The sequence below is a fragment of the Chlorocebus sabaeus genome, chromosome 27 (genome assembly GCF_047675955.1).
Source record: "Chlorocebus sabaeus isolate Y175 chromosome 27, mChlSab1.0.hap1, whole genome shotgun sequence".
NCBI classification, from domain to species: domain Eukaryota; kingdom Metazoa; phylum Chordata; class Mammalia; order Primates; family Cercopithecidae; genus Chlorocebus; species Chlorocebus sabaeus.
In genome coordinates, this window is record NC_132930.1 from 9,711,097 (window position 1) to 9,725,344 (window position 14,248).

Below are 14,248 nucleotides of genomic sequence, written 5' to 3' on the forward strand. Positions count from 1 at the left end.
TACTGATAATACAATATAAATGCTATGTAAATAGTTTTGCTGTAGTGTATTGTTTAAGCAATAATGACAAGGATAAAAAAGTCTGTACATGTTCAGTACAGAGGCAACCATCACAGGCCTAACTTTCTGATCCTCACTTGGATGTATGCATGGATGTGGAACCCGAGGATACAGAGGGCCAACTGTATGCAGATTCTTAGTTTTTGTGCAAGCCTTTTCAGAATGCTCACACTAGTATGCCTTTTTTTTTTTTTTTTTTAACTTTCTCTTTACTGGTATTCATTTTCTTGAGTAGCTATTCATCTCTTTCTCTGCATAGCATTTAAAGTGCACTGAAGACAAAAACTAAAATTTAAGAAAAGGAAAATGGAATTGTGAAATATGTTTAAGGAACTGAGCAGAAAGTTATAGGGCAAAGACAGAGGAACACAGAGGAGGCATCACTTGCTGTTTCAGGACATTTTCGAATAAACCCACCCTTTTAATTATACCAGAGTAATGAGCCTTACCCACAGTTTGTGAAAATATAATTAAAAATGTATCTTGGCTCAGTAGACCAGGTTGTCAGGTCATTATCGGAATCATAAAGTTGGAAGTGATGCCCATTAAAGGTTTCTAGTTTGGAAAGGTTAGATTAGAATTAAGTTTTTACAAATATAAAGGTTTTTCAATTTAAGTTATGCTTTAGAAAACCTCCAGCATTTGATTATTTTTCTTTTAACTTTTCATAGAAGTGTAATACGCATACAGAAATGTGCATGTAAGAGTACAGCCTGATGAATTTCCACATCTTGATGAAAGAAACATGACATTCCCAGTGTCCCAGAAGCAACCCTCTTGCTACTTCCCTACCCCACCCCCAATAATCCTGATATCAATCTGTTTTCCTTGTTTTTGTACTTCATATAAATAGAATCATACAGTATCTGTATTTGACTTAATATAACATATTATCATTCTGAGTGACATTCCTGATAGCAACTCATTGAAAACAAGGTCCATTTTCAGTTTTCCTTGTTATGTATCGTTTTGGTAAACTGGCAGCTTACCAATGTTTCTAGATCTTTATATTCCTTTAAGAAATTATCCATGTAAATGCATGTGCATCTGAGTATATGCCTAGGTGTGTGTGTACACATGTATTTATATGTGTATGCTTTTTAAAAATGTTACTTAAATTAGAGCATGCTTTGCTATGCATATTAGTCACCTCTTGGTGATGCATCTTAAAACCCTTTCTGGCTGGGCCTGGTGGCTTACGCCTGTAATCCCAGCACTTTGGGAGGCCAAGGTGGGCGGATCACTTTAGGTCAGGAGTTCAAGACCAACCTGGTCAACATGGTGAAACCCCGTTTCTACTAAAAATACAGAAATTAGCTGGGCGTGATGGTGTGCGCCTGTAATCCCAACTACTTGGGAGGCTGAGGCAGGAGAATCGTTTGAACCCTGGAGGCGGAGGTTACAGTGAACTGAGATCATGCTGCTACTGCCCTCCAGCCTGGGCGACAGAGCCAGACTACATCTCAAAAAAAAAAAAAAAAAAAAAAAAAAAAACCGGCAACCCCTTTTATATAGGCTCTTGTAGATCCACTTCATTTTTCCTAACGGCAGCATGATATTTCATTGTATGAATGTATCATCATCTAATGAACCAGCTGTGCACTGAAGAACAGCTAGGTGGTTACTGGCCTTTTGACTTTAGAAGAATAGAATCCACATGAGCTTGTCTGTGAAATAAATTATTAGAAGTGGAATTGCCAAGCAGTGGGATCCATGCATTCAAAACTTGCTCAGATATTTGTAAATGGCTCTCCAAAGAATTTTGCCAGCTTTTACTCCCACCAGCAAGGTTTGAAACTTCCTGTTTCCAGTATCCTGTCCTTAGATTGTGGTATTATCTCGCTTATTAATCTTTCCAGTCTGATATAGGAAATCCAGTTAGATATTGTTATTTAAATTGGTATTTTCTTAAGTTGTAAGTGCAGCTAGTGATTTATGTTTATTCAACATTTGTGTTTCTCTTGGGACTTGTTTCTTTCCTTATTCTCCTACAAGCTTGTTCATATTTTTCTTAATGGTTTCAAGGAACTCTTTCTATATGAAGGAAGTTAACCCTTTTATGTCATCTGTGGTGGTAATTTTTTCTTCGGTCTGTTTTTTGTTTTTATCGTGTTTATAGTCACATTTTTTCTAAACAGATGATTTTAATTTTTACGTGGCAAAATGTACCAATTTTTTTTTTTCTGTAGGGGTGCTGAATTGTGTGTGTGTGTGTGTGTGTGTGCGCGCGTGCGCATTTCATGAGAAAAAACATTGAACACTTGAGACAGAAAGGTAGGTTAGGCCTACCATGAAAAAAAAACCCTCATAAATGTTTGTGGAAAATGTGGCTGAGTAGGAATTCAAGTTTCAATCAAAAGTGGTGTGACGAACTATAAATGAACAAAAATGTGGACATTGTCTGCCAAAATTTGTTTAGTGTATGTAACAGCTTTTGGAGAGATTTTCACTGCTATGCTTTTCTTTTATGCTTTGTTATTTGGGGTTTTAATTTCTCAAATGATCCCTTTTTTTTAGATTTCAAATTATAACCTATTTCCTGCACCATTGCTGACGCCCAGTGATCCATGTCAGAAGTACTTCCAGGTCAGATACATTTTCACGTATTTCAATGCAGAGAAGCAGTTGAATATTCAAACTTAAAAAGAAGAGATAATGTTTAATGTTAAACTTATGATTTGCTAAAATAACATGTTTTTGAATTTCATTGTTCTTCACTAATGTAATAGAAAAATGAATCTTCAAAATCAAGTAGAAGAATTAGTTGGACTTAACCATATTTGTGTAATAATTGCATGAATACTTATAATGTAAAAATATTTTAGTTGACTGTGACAGGAGCTTAAAAATGTCAAATTTTACCATCTAGCATTGTATATTACAACCTGGGTACTACTGAAATGTGAACAAAGGAGTAGTTGTTGGTATTGAGTCTCTCAATCTGCATCTTATTAATAGCTTGTAGAGTTTGCTTAGACAGAAACCCCCCCCCCCCCACCCCCAATACTGAATATATTCTTCTCCTTGGGTCTAATCAGCAGATTAATTTCAGGTCTTAGGAAAACGACCTTAATTTTACTGTACATCCCTTTTTTGGTCTCATGATAGATGCTAGTCTACACACAACATGGTGTGGGATTTAATCCCTAGCCTCACAGTTACATAATAAGGAAAAAGCAATTGCAGTAACATTTCAAATTAAACATCATATAGGACTTCAAGTGACAGATAGATCTGGATAGATTTCATATTTATTAGGGCACATATTGCTCCGCAAGTTCTGAGTTTTTAAATAAGTAGATTTAAACCATTGGCAAATAGATACTAATGTCCCTAAATTCTAAACTTATTATTAAATATAATCAAGCTGCTGTCTCCTTTATATGACATTTTTCATCTTACATTTCAACAAAGAACTAAAATAAAACGTAATAAACACTAAGCTCATAGAGGTATATGAGAGGCAAGAAATATTATTTTATAAAAAGCAGCCAAAAACTATGACAAACCTGAGTACACAAAGGAAAGTCAGTGTCTTAGAGCTGATTTTTAGAAGCCATCTAATCATAATAGTGTGATGATTTGGGGAGGGTATGGATTTTGTCAATGCATATTTTGTGGAAACATATTGAATAGATATATTAGTTATGGAAAAATCAAGAAAAATACATATGTTCTTTAGAAAATAGATTTTAAATGTTGAGAATAATTCCCTTTAGGGATCCTTTAACTTTTAAAATCATATTTTTATGAGATAGATTGTTAATAGATAAGATTATTATTATAGTCTTATCTTCAAGGTACACTAGTATGAAAACAGTAAAATAAAGCTGGCAAGTGTATAAAATGAAATGTATTCCTCTAAGTGAAGGTAGACTAATCAAATAACTTCTAGAAATTTCCTGTTCTTGATACATTTTGTTATACTGATGTTTTCATTGTTCATGTTGGTGCTCAAACAGCTTTATTCTTTGGCGGTTATGTAAGAGATACTGAAACAGTTATCTAGCCTGGTTTTTAAATAACAGCTACTAGTCTCATGCATCGGTATGACATATAACACATTTTACAAGGAAAGAGGTATTCTTAGTTCAGTGGAAAATCCTATTCCAGCCATTTTTTTCACTTGAAAAGTCAAATGGCGACTGGTGAGAGATGGTCTAGACTAGTAAGTGGAGTTAGGTTTGCCTTCAGCTCCTTTTTCTCACTCTAGGGAGCTGTGACTACAGGGACATCTTTTAAAAACAAACATGCCAGAATTTATTTATTTATATATTTATTTATTTGTTTAAATTTTTTTTGAGACAGAGTCTTGCTCTGACACCCAGGCTGGAGTGCAGTGGCACAATCTTGGTTCACTGCAACCTTTGTCTCCCAGGTTCAAGGGATTCTCCTGCCTCAGGCTCCCGAGTAGCTGGGATTACAGGCATGTGCCATGACGCCCGGCTAATTTTTGTAATTTTAGTAGAGATACGGGTTTTGCCACATTGACCAGGCTGGTCTTGAACTCCTGGCCTCAAGTGATCTGCCAGCCTCGGCCTCCCAAAGTACTAGGATTACAGGCGTGAGTCACCATGCCCAGCCAAACATACCAGAATTTATACCATCATCTGCCTTTGAAATTCCTGTTGACCCTTCAGGATTCAGCTCTGGAGTCCCTTCTGAGCAGGTCTTAGCCCATGATATCAAGTAATTACCCTATTTCAAGGATCCTGTTATTGTTTAACTTTTTTTCCCTTTCAGAATAGATTTGGAGCCCAGCTTATCAGTAACTCAAGAAAATATGTGACATTTCTTTATAGCTCACCTACTTTTTTTTTCACCTGAACCAATATTCCAAAGCTGGATCATCATCAGGCTTGCCCATAAAAGTCTAGAGCTCTATTAAAAAAAAAAAAAAAATTATCTTCGAAAGTCACTGAGACTTTACTAAAGAATGGAAACAGCTTAGAAATTGAGCAGGGAAGAGAGCTAGATGTGGTGGTGCATACCTGTAGCCCCAACTACTTGGGAGTCTGAGGCAGCAGGAGAATCGCTTGAGCCCAGGAATTTGAGGCTGTAGTGCATGATGACTGTGCCTGTGAATGCACTCCAGCCTGAGCAACATAGTGAGACCCTGTCCCTTAAATTAAAAAAGAAATTTAGCAGAGAAAATGTCCTTGGAATATAATTTCCAAAGTTGACTATTCCGAAAGTCTTAATTCTTACTTGAATACACACATTCTGCTTGTGCTTCCTAAATAACTGATCATCACATCTGCCAGGTGTGATGTTGGGAATGGCAAGCTTTCCCCCATCTGGAATGCCTTTTTCTTTCTTGTCTGCTGCTGGGCTCCTTTCCACCCTTCAAGATCCAACTCAGCTCTTTTTTTCTTTTTTTTTTTGAGGCAAAGTCTAGCTCTGTTGCCCAGGCTAGAGGTCAGTGGTACGATCTTGGCTCACTGCAACTTTTGCCTCCTGGGTTCAAGTGATTCTCCTGCCTCAGGCTCCCGAGTAGCTGGGGCTACTCGGTACAGGTGCGTGCCACCATGCCCGGCTAATTTTTTGTATTTTTAGTAGAGACGGGATTTCACTGTGTTAGCCGGGATGGCCTTGATCTCCGGACCTCGTGGTCCGCCTGCCTCAGCCTCCCAAAGTGCTGGGATTACAGGCGTGAGCCACCGCGCCCAGTCAGCTCTTCTTTTTGTGGGAAGCCTTCCTTGAACCTCTCTCCTCATCCCTAACATGGTGTTCCATAAGACCCTTTGCCAACTTCAGCCATTGTTAGTTTGTGTAATAACATATCCTTTCTTACTGCCAAATCTGATTTTCTTTTTTAGAAAATAACATTTCTTATTTTTTTATAATCAACAAATAAAACATGTATATGTTTATTGTGTACAACATGTTGTTTTGAAATGTGTATACATTGTGGAATGGCTAAATCAAGCTCATTAAGATTGAGTTTGTTGAGAGGTATGTGACATTTGTCTTGAATCAGTTCCACTTAAAACATTGAACTGAGTGAGTCCTCAGGCAGTTAAGTTTAATGGGACACAAGAAACCCTTAAGTGGGTAAGATCTGGCTGTTGAAATCACCCCTGTATCTGACACTCTGCATCAGCAGTGTGACATTGTTCTCCTAGTTAGAATATTCTGAGGTTCAAATCCTGCCATCTCCCTGGCCCGGTGACCCAAGCTGCCTTATTGTTAACTTTTGCCTCTTTTGCTCACAGAGTTCTTATCATTTTTGCCACATTGAAGGTTTCCTTTCATGAGTAGTTTCATGAAGCCAGCTTTATTTAGCCTCTCCCTCCTAAAAGGAAAAGAAAAATCAGACTTTATTTCATTTCCTTAATACTTTGTGCTCTAGTTCAAAAGGTGACATTCTTCAGGGTAGAAGTTTCACCATTAACTCCTCGGTGGAAATGAAATTGTATAGCAGAAAAATAAAAATGAAGAAAATGTGAAGTTTCATTCAAGAATGGGGCAAACATTGGACTTCCTTGGGCCCATTTATCAACCCTGGGCCCATTTGTCAGTTTCCAGTTTTATAAGCATGTCGTGGGAGTAAAGGGAGAGCAGCAGGTTATTGAAGAGAGAAGTTCTTGTCATTACTGACAAACTCTTTCTTGACAAAAGGCTAAAGGTCTTAGAAAGGGGAAGAGGAGCAGGGGGAAAGCCAGGTTTAACTATAGGATGCAGCACAGGTTTGTATTAGGATGTGGTCTGAGTTACAGGGCCAGTCAGCCTGGTTGTATCTGTGCTGGGGCCTTTGTGGCTGGGATGGAGAGAAGCTGTGCAAGTCATGAAATTAAAGTGATCCTGGCTTATCCAATTTTGCTTAGGTTTCATAAAAAATACTTTGTGTATTAATGAGGGCTCTTTTAGTTGCAAAACAGAGAAAACCCAGCTCCAAGTGGCTTAGGCAAAATAAATACATAAATCTATTGACCTGAGAAGTCCAGCAGTATCATATTTCAGGCATGTCTTATTTTAGGGATTCAGTCATTAGGGCTTGCTCACTTTCTCTCTGTCTCTTGGCTTTGCTTTCTTTGGTAGAGTCATGCTGGGGCAGGTTATCTCCTCATATTGACCCCTTGAAGCTCTAGGCTTGCATCTTTTAGTTCAAGAAAAAGAGAAAAGAGAGCACCACTATTATCCTTCTGGCAAGTCTCATGGTTGGCTGGCTTCATGTGGGTCATATGCTTTTCCTTGAACCAGCCACTAGAGCCATGGGAATTTGCTACTGTGATTGGCTGTGCCTTGGCCATGTGCCCCCTGAAATAAGGGGTACAATCATCTCTGCCTGAAACACATGGGCCTAACCCCTAGAGTTTATGCTCTATAGGTATCTTTACTTTGTTGGTTTTGTTCACTGCTATATCCTCAGCACTTATAAGCATATCTGGCATGATGTAGTGAACAAAAAATATCTATTGAATGATTGAATGGGTGTAGGGGAAGGCTGAGTCCCCAAGAAAATTTGTGAGGCTTTTAACAGAAAAGGAGGAAACACATGCCAGGCTATAATAGATGTTTCTTCATCGTGCATGCAGGAGAGCAACGACAGCAGTAATATTAGCTCTTGTCACACTCTTAAATCTGAAGTTATACCCACCTCTGGAATAGGAATCGATCCTCTTGAATTGATGTTGGAGCTTCGTAAGTCACACACAACATAGCATGATGAATAGATGTGGAGGGGATGGCAAAATCACTGGGGGGCCCCATCCACCTGTCAGGAATCCAAGAGAACCACCTTTGTGCTAAAAACTAACGCTCGTTGTTACTGGTATTTTGCTTATTCGTTCTTCATTTAGTTTTGCTTATTTTGTTCACTGCTGTGTTCTTGGCCTTTAGGAGAGTGCCTGGTACATAGTAGGCTCTTGGTAAATATTTAATGAATGAATGAGGAAATGAATTAAGGAGTCAAAAAACATTTATTGTGTCTTCTTACATGCTAGACTTTATAATAAAAGGAACTGGAAGTTCTGGAAAATGAAAGGGAAATGAAAAGCACAGCCCCAGTGAAATATCGTTTCACACCAACTAGGATGGCTATAGTAAAAAAGAGACAGTAACAAGTGTTGACAAGGATGTGGATAATTTAGAACCCTTATACACTGTTGGTGGGAATGGAAAATGGTACAGTGGCTTTTGTACTAAGTCAGTCTGGAAGTTCCTGAAAATGTTAAATATATATATACATAATGTGATATGTTTATAAAAATATAAAACAGTGTGTGTGTGTGTGTGTGTACATACAAATGCAAGTTACTATACTCAGCAGTTCCACTCCTGAGTACACACTCAAGACAATTGAAAACGTGCTGCTGAAACACCAGGGGTTCAATCTAGGTCCTGCTGCTCACTGGACAGAAAGTTAGATCACTGAGAGGATGGGTATTGCTAAGGAAGAAGGCTTTAATCGGGTGCTCCAGCTGAGAAGACAGGAAAGGAGCTCAGTCTCAAATCCATCTCCCTGACCAACTAAAACTAAGGGTTTATATAGCAGGGAAGAAATGTAGCAAAGTGTACCAAACAGGATCTAGGTAGGAGCAAGGGAGCAGTTAGGATGAATGAGGGGTCCAGCAGTCTGGATGCAGTGATCTGGTGAGTTTCAGTTATTTGGTACTTTTTTTTTCTGAGAGACCTGAAGATCATTTCTGGATGAAGGACCTCAGATAAAACAAATATAAATTTCTTTTAAGACCAGAAGGGTCAATTTCTATGTTTATCAAAAAAAGCTATCTGTGGGACTATTGGGTCAGTTTTACATGCCCATACAAAAAAAAACTTGTATATGAGTGTTAACTCATAATAGCTAAAAAGTGAAAACAACCCAAATGTCCGTTAACTAATGAACAAATAAAAAGTGGTATGTCCATACAATGGAATACTGTCCAGCCATAAAAAGGAATGAAGTACTGATACATGCTACAACATGGATGAACCTTGAAGATACAGTAAATGAGAGAAGCCAGTAACAAAAGATCTCATATTATATTATTCTGTTTGTATGAAATGTCTGTCATCACCAAGTTCACATAAACAAAGTAGTGTTTGCAGGGGTTGGAGGGAGGAACGAATGGGGCGTGACTGTTAATCAGTACAGGATTTCTTTTTGGGTGATAAAAATGTTCTTGAATTAGATAGTATTAATGGATGCACAACTCTGTGAGTATACTAAATAGCACTGAATTGTGTACTTTAAAATATGGTATATAAATGTATGACATAAAAATTTTTTAACGTTTATTTTAGGTTCAGGGGTACATGTGAAGGTTTGTTACATAGGTAAACACATGTCACGGGGGTTTGTTGTTCAGATTATTTCATCACCTGGGTATTAAGCTCAGTACCCGATAGTTATCTTTTATGCTCCTCTCCCTCCTCCCACACTCCACACTCTAGTATCTGTTGTTTCCTTCTTTGTGTTTGCAAGTTCTTATCATTTAGCCCCCACTTGTAAGAGAAAACGTGTTATTTGATTTTCTGTTCCTGCATTAGTTTTCTAAGGATAATAACCTCCAGCTCCATCCATGTTCCTGCAAAAGACATTATCTTGTGCTTTTTTTTAATGATGGTGTAGTATTCCATGGTATATATGTACCACATTTTCTTTTTTTTCTTTTTTTCTTCTTCTTCTTTTTTTTTTTTTTGGAGTTGGAGTCTTGCTCTTTTGCCCAGGCTGGAGTGAAGTGGCATGATCTTGGCTCACTGCAACCTCCACCCCCCAACTCCCAACCCTCACCCACCTGGCTTCAAGCGATTCTCTGGCTTCAGCCTCTCAGCCTCCCAAGAAGCTGGTATTATAGGTGTCTGCCACCACACCCAGCTAATTTTTGTATTTTTAGTGGAGACAGGGTTTCACCATGTTGGCCAGGCTGGTCTCGAACTCCTGATCTGAGATGATCCACCCACCTCAGCCTCCCAAAGTGCTAGGATTACAGCATGAGCCACCATGACTGGCCCACATTTTCTTTATCCAGTTTGTCATTAATGGACATATGGGTTGATTCCATGTCTTTGCTGTTGTGAATAGTGCTGCGGTGAACATTCATGTGTATGTGTGTTTATGATAGCATGATTTATATTCCTCTGGGTATGTACCCAGTAATGGGATTCCTAGGTTGAATGGTAGTTCTGCTTTTAGCTTTTTGAGAAATTGCCACACTGCTTTCCACAACAGTTGAACTAATTTACACTCCCACTAACAGTGTATAAGTGTTCCCTTTTCTCCGTGACCTTGCCAGCATCTATGATTTTTTGACTTTTTAGTAATAGCCATTCTGATTTGATTTGCATTTCTTTAATGATCAGTGATATTGAGCTTTTTTTCATATGCTTGTTGGCCAAATGTATGTCTTCTTTTCAGAAGTGTCTGTTTATGTCCTTTGCTCGCTTTTTAATGGACTTGTTTGTTTTTCTCTTATAAATTTGTTTAATTAAGTTCCTTTTAGTGTTGTGGGAATGAAGGAGGACCAGAGAGACCATGGTAAAACAGGAGGATTTTTATTGAGTGCACTCAGACCTAGCGGATTAACATCCAAAAACTGGGTCTGGAACAAAGACAGCACTAGAATTTTAGACACACTTCTAAAAGGGGGTGGGCTAGCCTGAAACAAGTTTACAGTGGTACAAATCATAGTGGCATGACAGCAAAGATACAGAGGCGGAACAAAGGCAGTTAATTAAATTGTGACTGGTTCATAACTCAGGATTACATGTGACTCTTCCTGTGTGGTCCAGATGGCTGTTATCGAGGCTTGCTCTAGTGCCTTGCACAGGCTTATCTTTTAACCTTCGCTATGGTGCCTAGATGACTGCAGCCCAGGCCTGCTTAGGCATGTCTTGCAATCTTCACTGTGCTGCTTAGAATACTCAACAGAATACTCAAAGTTACTAGAAAACAGAAATCTATAAACTATAAAGTTTACTCGTAGAGGAATGGAAAATTTGATTTCTTCTCCTTATGTTGAGGGAGTGCTGGGAGAGTCTCCAGAGCACATTCCCTTTGAGCTCTGGCTTCTTAGATAATATTGAGACTTCACCTGGGTCCAGGCTTTGCCTGTTTCTGCCTTTGGGATGAGTCACCCTAATATAGAAAGCTTGTTTTTCTCTTTTTAATTTTATTTTTCTTTCTTTCTTTAATTTCTTCCCTCAGTAAGTGCTGGATATTAGACCTTTGTCAGATGCATAGTTTGAAGATTTTTTCTCCCATTCTGTAGGTTGTCTGTTTACTCTGTTGATAGTTTCTTTTGCTATGCAGAAGCTCATGAGTTTAATTAGATCCTACTTGTCAATTTTTGCTTTTGCTGTGATTGCTTTTGGTGTCTTTGTCATGAAATCTTGACCCATTCCTTTGTGCAGGATGGTACTGCTTAGGCTGTCGTCCAGGCTTTTTTATAGTTTGGGGTTTTACATTTAAGTCTTTAATTCATCTTGAGTTGATTTTTGTATACACAATAAGGAAAGGGTCCAGCTTCAATCTTTTGCGTATGGCTAGCCAGTTATTTCAGTACAATTTATTGAATAGGGAGTCTTTTCCCCATTGCTGTTTTTTGTCAGCTTTGTTGAAGATCAGATGGTCATAGATGAAAATGGCTTTATTTCCGGGCTCTCTATTCTGTCCCATTGGTCTATATTCCTGTTTTTGTACCAGTACCATGCTGGTTTGAGTACTGAAGCCCTGTAGTATCATTTGAAGTTGAGTAACATGACGCTTCCAGCTTTGTTCTTTTTGCTTGGGATTGCCTTGGTTAATCTGACTCTTTTTCTTGGTTCCATATGAATTTTGAAATAATTTTCTTTAGCTCTGTGAAGAATGTTGATAGTTTGATAGGAATAGTATTGAATCTGTAAATTGCTTTGGGCAGAGTAGCCATTTTAATGATACTAATTCTTCCTACCCATGAGCATGGGATGTTTTTCCGTTTGTTTGTGTCTTTGATTTCTTTGAGCCGTGTTTCGTAATTCTCATTGTAGAGATCTTTCACCTCCCTGGTTAGCTGTATTCCTAGGTGTTTTATTCTTTTTGTGGCAATTGTGAATGGGATTGCCTTTCTGATTTGGCTCTCTGCTTGGCTGCTGTTAGTGGATAAGGATGCTAGTGATTTTTGTACACTGATTTTGTATCCTGAAACTTTGCTTAAGTTGTTTATGAGCTGAAGGAGCTTTTGGGCTGAATCTGTGGGGTTTTCTAGATATAGTATATAAATTATATCTCAATAAAGCTGTTATTTTAAAAAATGAATGGGATAGTCACTTTCCTCAAGGCATTTGCAATTTAGAAGAAGACATAGACATAGGATCTAATCATAGAAGTCTGCAACTTCTTATCTACTGAGGAAATATGCAAGAACTGCTAACTCATGCCCCCGTATTTAACAATATGCCCGATGCTTTTCAGATCAAAAAATGGAGAACTTTGAGCTGATAGGATTGCAACTGATGAACAGTCATGTTTGACAGGGAAGTACCCCATTCTGCCCAAGGTTACAAAACATATGCCTTTGACTCTAAATAGTCCTTGTTCTTTTGGAAGTCATGATAGAGTTGAGTAAGAATTTATTTGAGCCAAGACTGAGGAGCAAGATAAATTGGTCTATGCATTATATTAAAGGATTTTATTTTAACTCTTGCTCAGATGCTACGTGGGGTAAAAGCTGAGATAACTAACTAACCATTGATCGCCCTTTCCCTGTCTGATATGAGTCCCTTTTTCAAGGAAAGGAAAGATGAATTTCCTGTTGACTTAACTATTAATAACAGTGGTTTCCTTTCAGTGTTTAATAAGAAACTCTCAGAAATTCTGCGTAGACATTTGATGTCAACATTTCTTGAGATGTTAATGAAACACTTGCCTTTCCCATTTTACTCGAGGATTTATTCTTCAAATGTTTATGACTGCTTACTGTGGGCTAGGCTTCTGTGCTGGTTGGTGGAGGTCACAGTCTAGTGGGAAACTCAAACAGGTTAATAGTAAAACAGCATGAATGATGCTGTAATAGAGATGCATTTACGAAGGTGTGAGAATTGGGAGGAGGAGACTCCAGAGGGACAAGAGAAGGCTTCATAAAGAGGTGACATCTTTTCTGAATCTTCAAAGATGAGTAGGAATTTGCTGGAGGGAGGGAAGGATGCTGAGAATGTGTGGAAGGACAAGGAAGATGGTGTATGCGATGAGAGCATTCCATGTGCCTCTGAAATAATTAACTCCATGTACATCATTTTATTCTTCCCAGATCTCACACTTCCTATTCCAATGGTTCTCCATCTTGGCCACAGATGAGAATCACCCCAAGAACGTTTTAATGCCCTAACTGTGCCCAATCCCAGAGTAACTGAATCAGAATCTTGGAAGTATCTTTGTAGGTGGGGCCTAGGCATCTATACTATTTAAAAGCCCCCCCAGGTGGCTTTTCCATGTGGCCAGGGTTGAGAACATTTCCTCATTCCCTTGACATCTGTTCCTCTGTGTCTGGAATTTATATTCCTTCCGGTGGGTTCTTGGTCTCACTGACTTCAAGAATGAAGCTGCAGACCCTCATGGTGAGTGTTACAGCTCTTAAAGATGGTGTGTCCAGAGTTTGTTCCTTCAGATGTTCAGATGTGTCTGGAGTTTCTTCCTTCTGGTGGGTTCATGGTCTCGCTGACTTCAGGAGTGAAGTTGCAGACCTTCACAGTAAGTGTTACGGCTCTTAAAGGTGATGCATCCTGAGTTGTTTGTTCCTCCCCGTGGATTTGTGGTCTCACTGACTTCAGGAATGAAGCTGCAGACCCTCATGGTGAGTGTTACAGCTCATAAAGGTAGAGCAGACCCAAAGAGTAAGCAGCAGCAATATTTATTGTGAAGAGCAAAAGAACAAAACTTCCACAGGGTGAAAGGGGACCTGAGTGGGTTGCCACTGCTGGCTCTGGTGGCCAGCTTTTATTCCCTTATTTGGCCCCGCCCATGTCCTGCTGATTGGTCCATTTTATAGAGCACTGAATGGTTCATTTTACAGAGTGCTGATTGTTTTGTTTACAATCCTGTAGCTAGACACAGAGCGCTGATTGATGTGTTTTTACAGAGTGCTGATTGGTGCATTTACAATCCTGTAGCTAGACACAGAGTGCTGACTGGTGCATTTTTACAGAGTTATGATTGGTGCATTTACAGTCCTTTAGCTAGACACAGAGCACTGATTGGTGCATTTACAAT

At 38.8% G+C, this 14,248-nt stretch overlaps 1 protein-coding gene across 13 annotated transcripts in view; it reads left to right on the forward strand.

Annotated features, from left to right (window-relative positions):
• The window catches only part of APBB2 (amyloid beta precursor protein binding family B member 2), a 411,855-nt gene that overhangs the window by 177,483 nt on the left and 220,124 nt on the right, over positions 1 to 14,248 (forward strand). For 4 of the 13 annotated variants that reach the window (XM_073012448.1, XM_073012449.1, XM_073012450.1 and 1 more), the window contains one exon: positions 2,578 to 2,646. The exons of the other annotated variants lie outside the window; for them this stretch is intronic. In XM_073012448.1, the coding sequence (XP_072868549.1) occupies positions 2,628 to 2,646 (19 nt within the window). In that variant the 5' untranslated portion in view covers positions 2,578 to 2,627. Of the gene's footprint in view, positions 1 to 2,577; positions 2,647 to 14,248 lie in introns of those variants that run through there. 13 annotated transcript variants of the gene reach the window in all.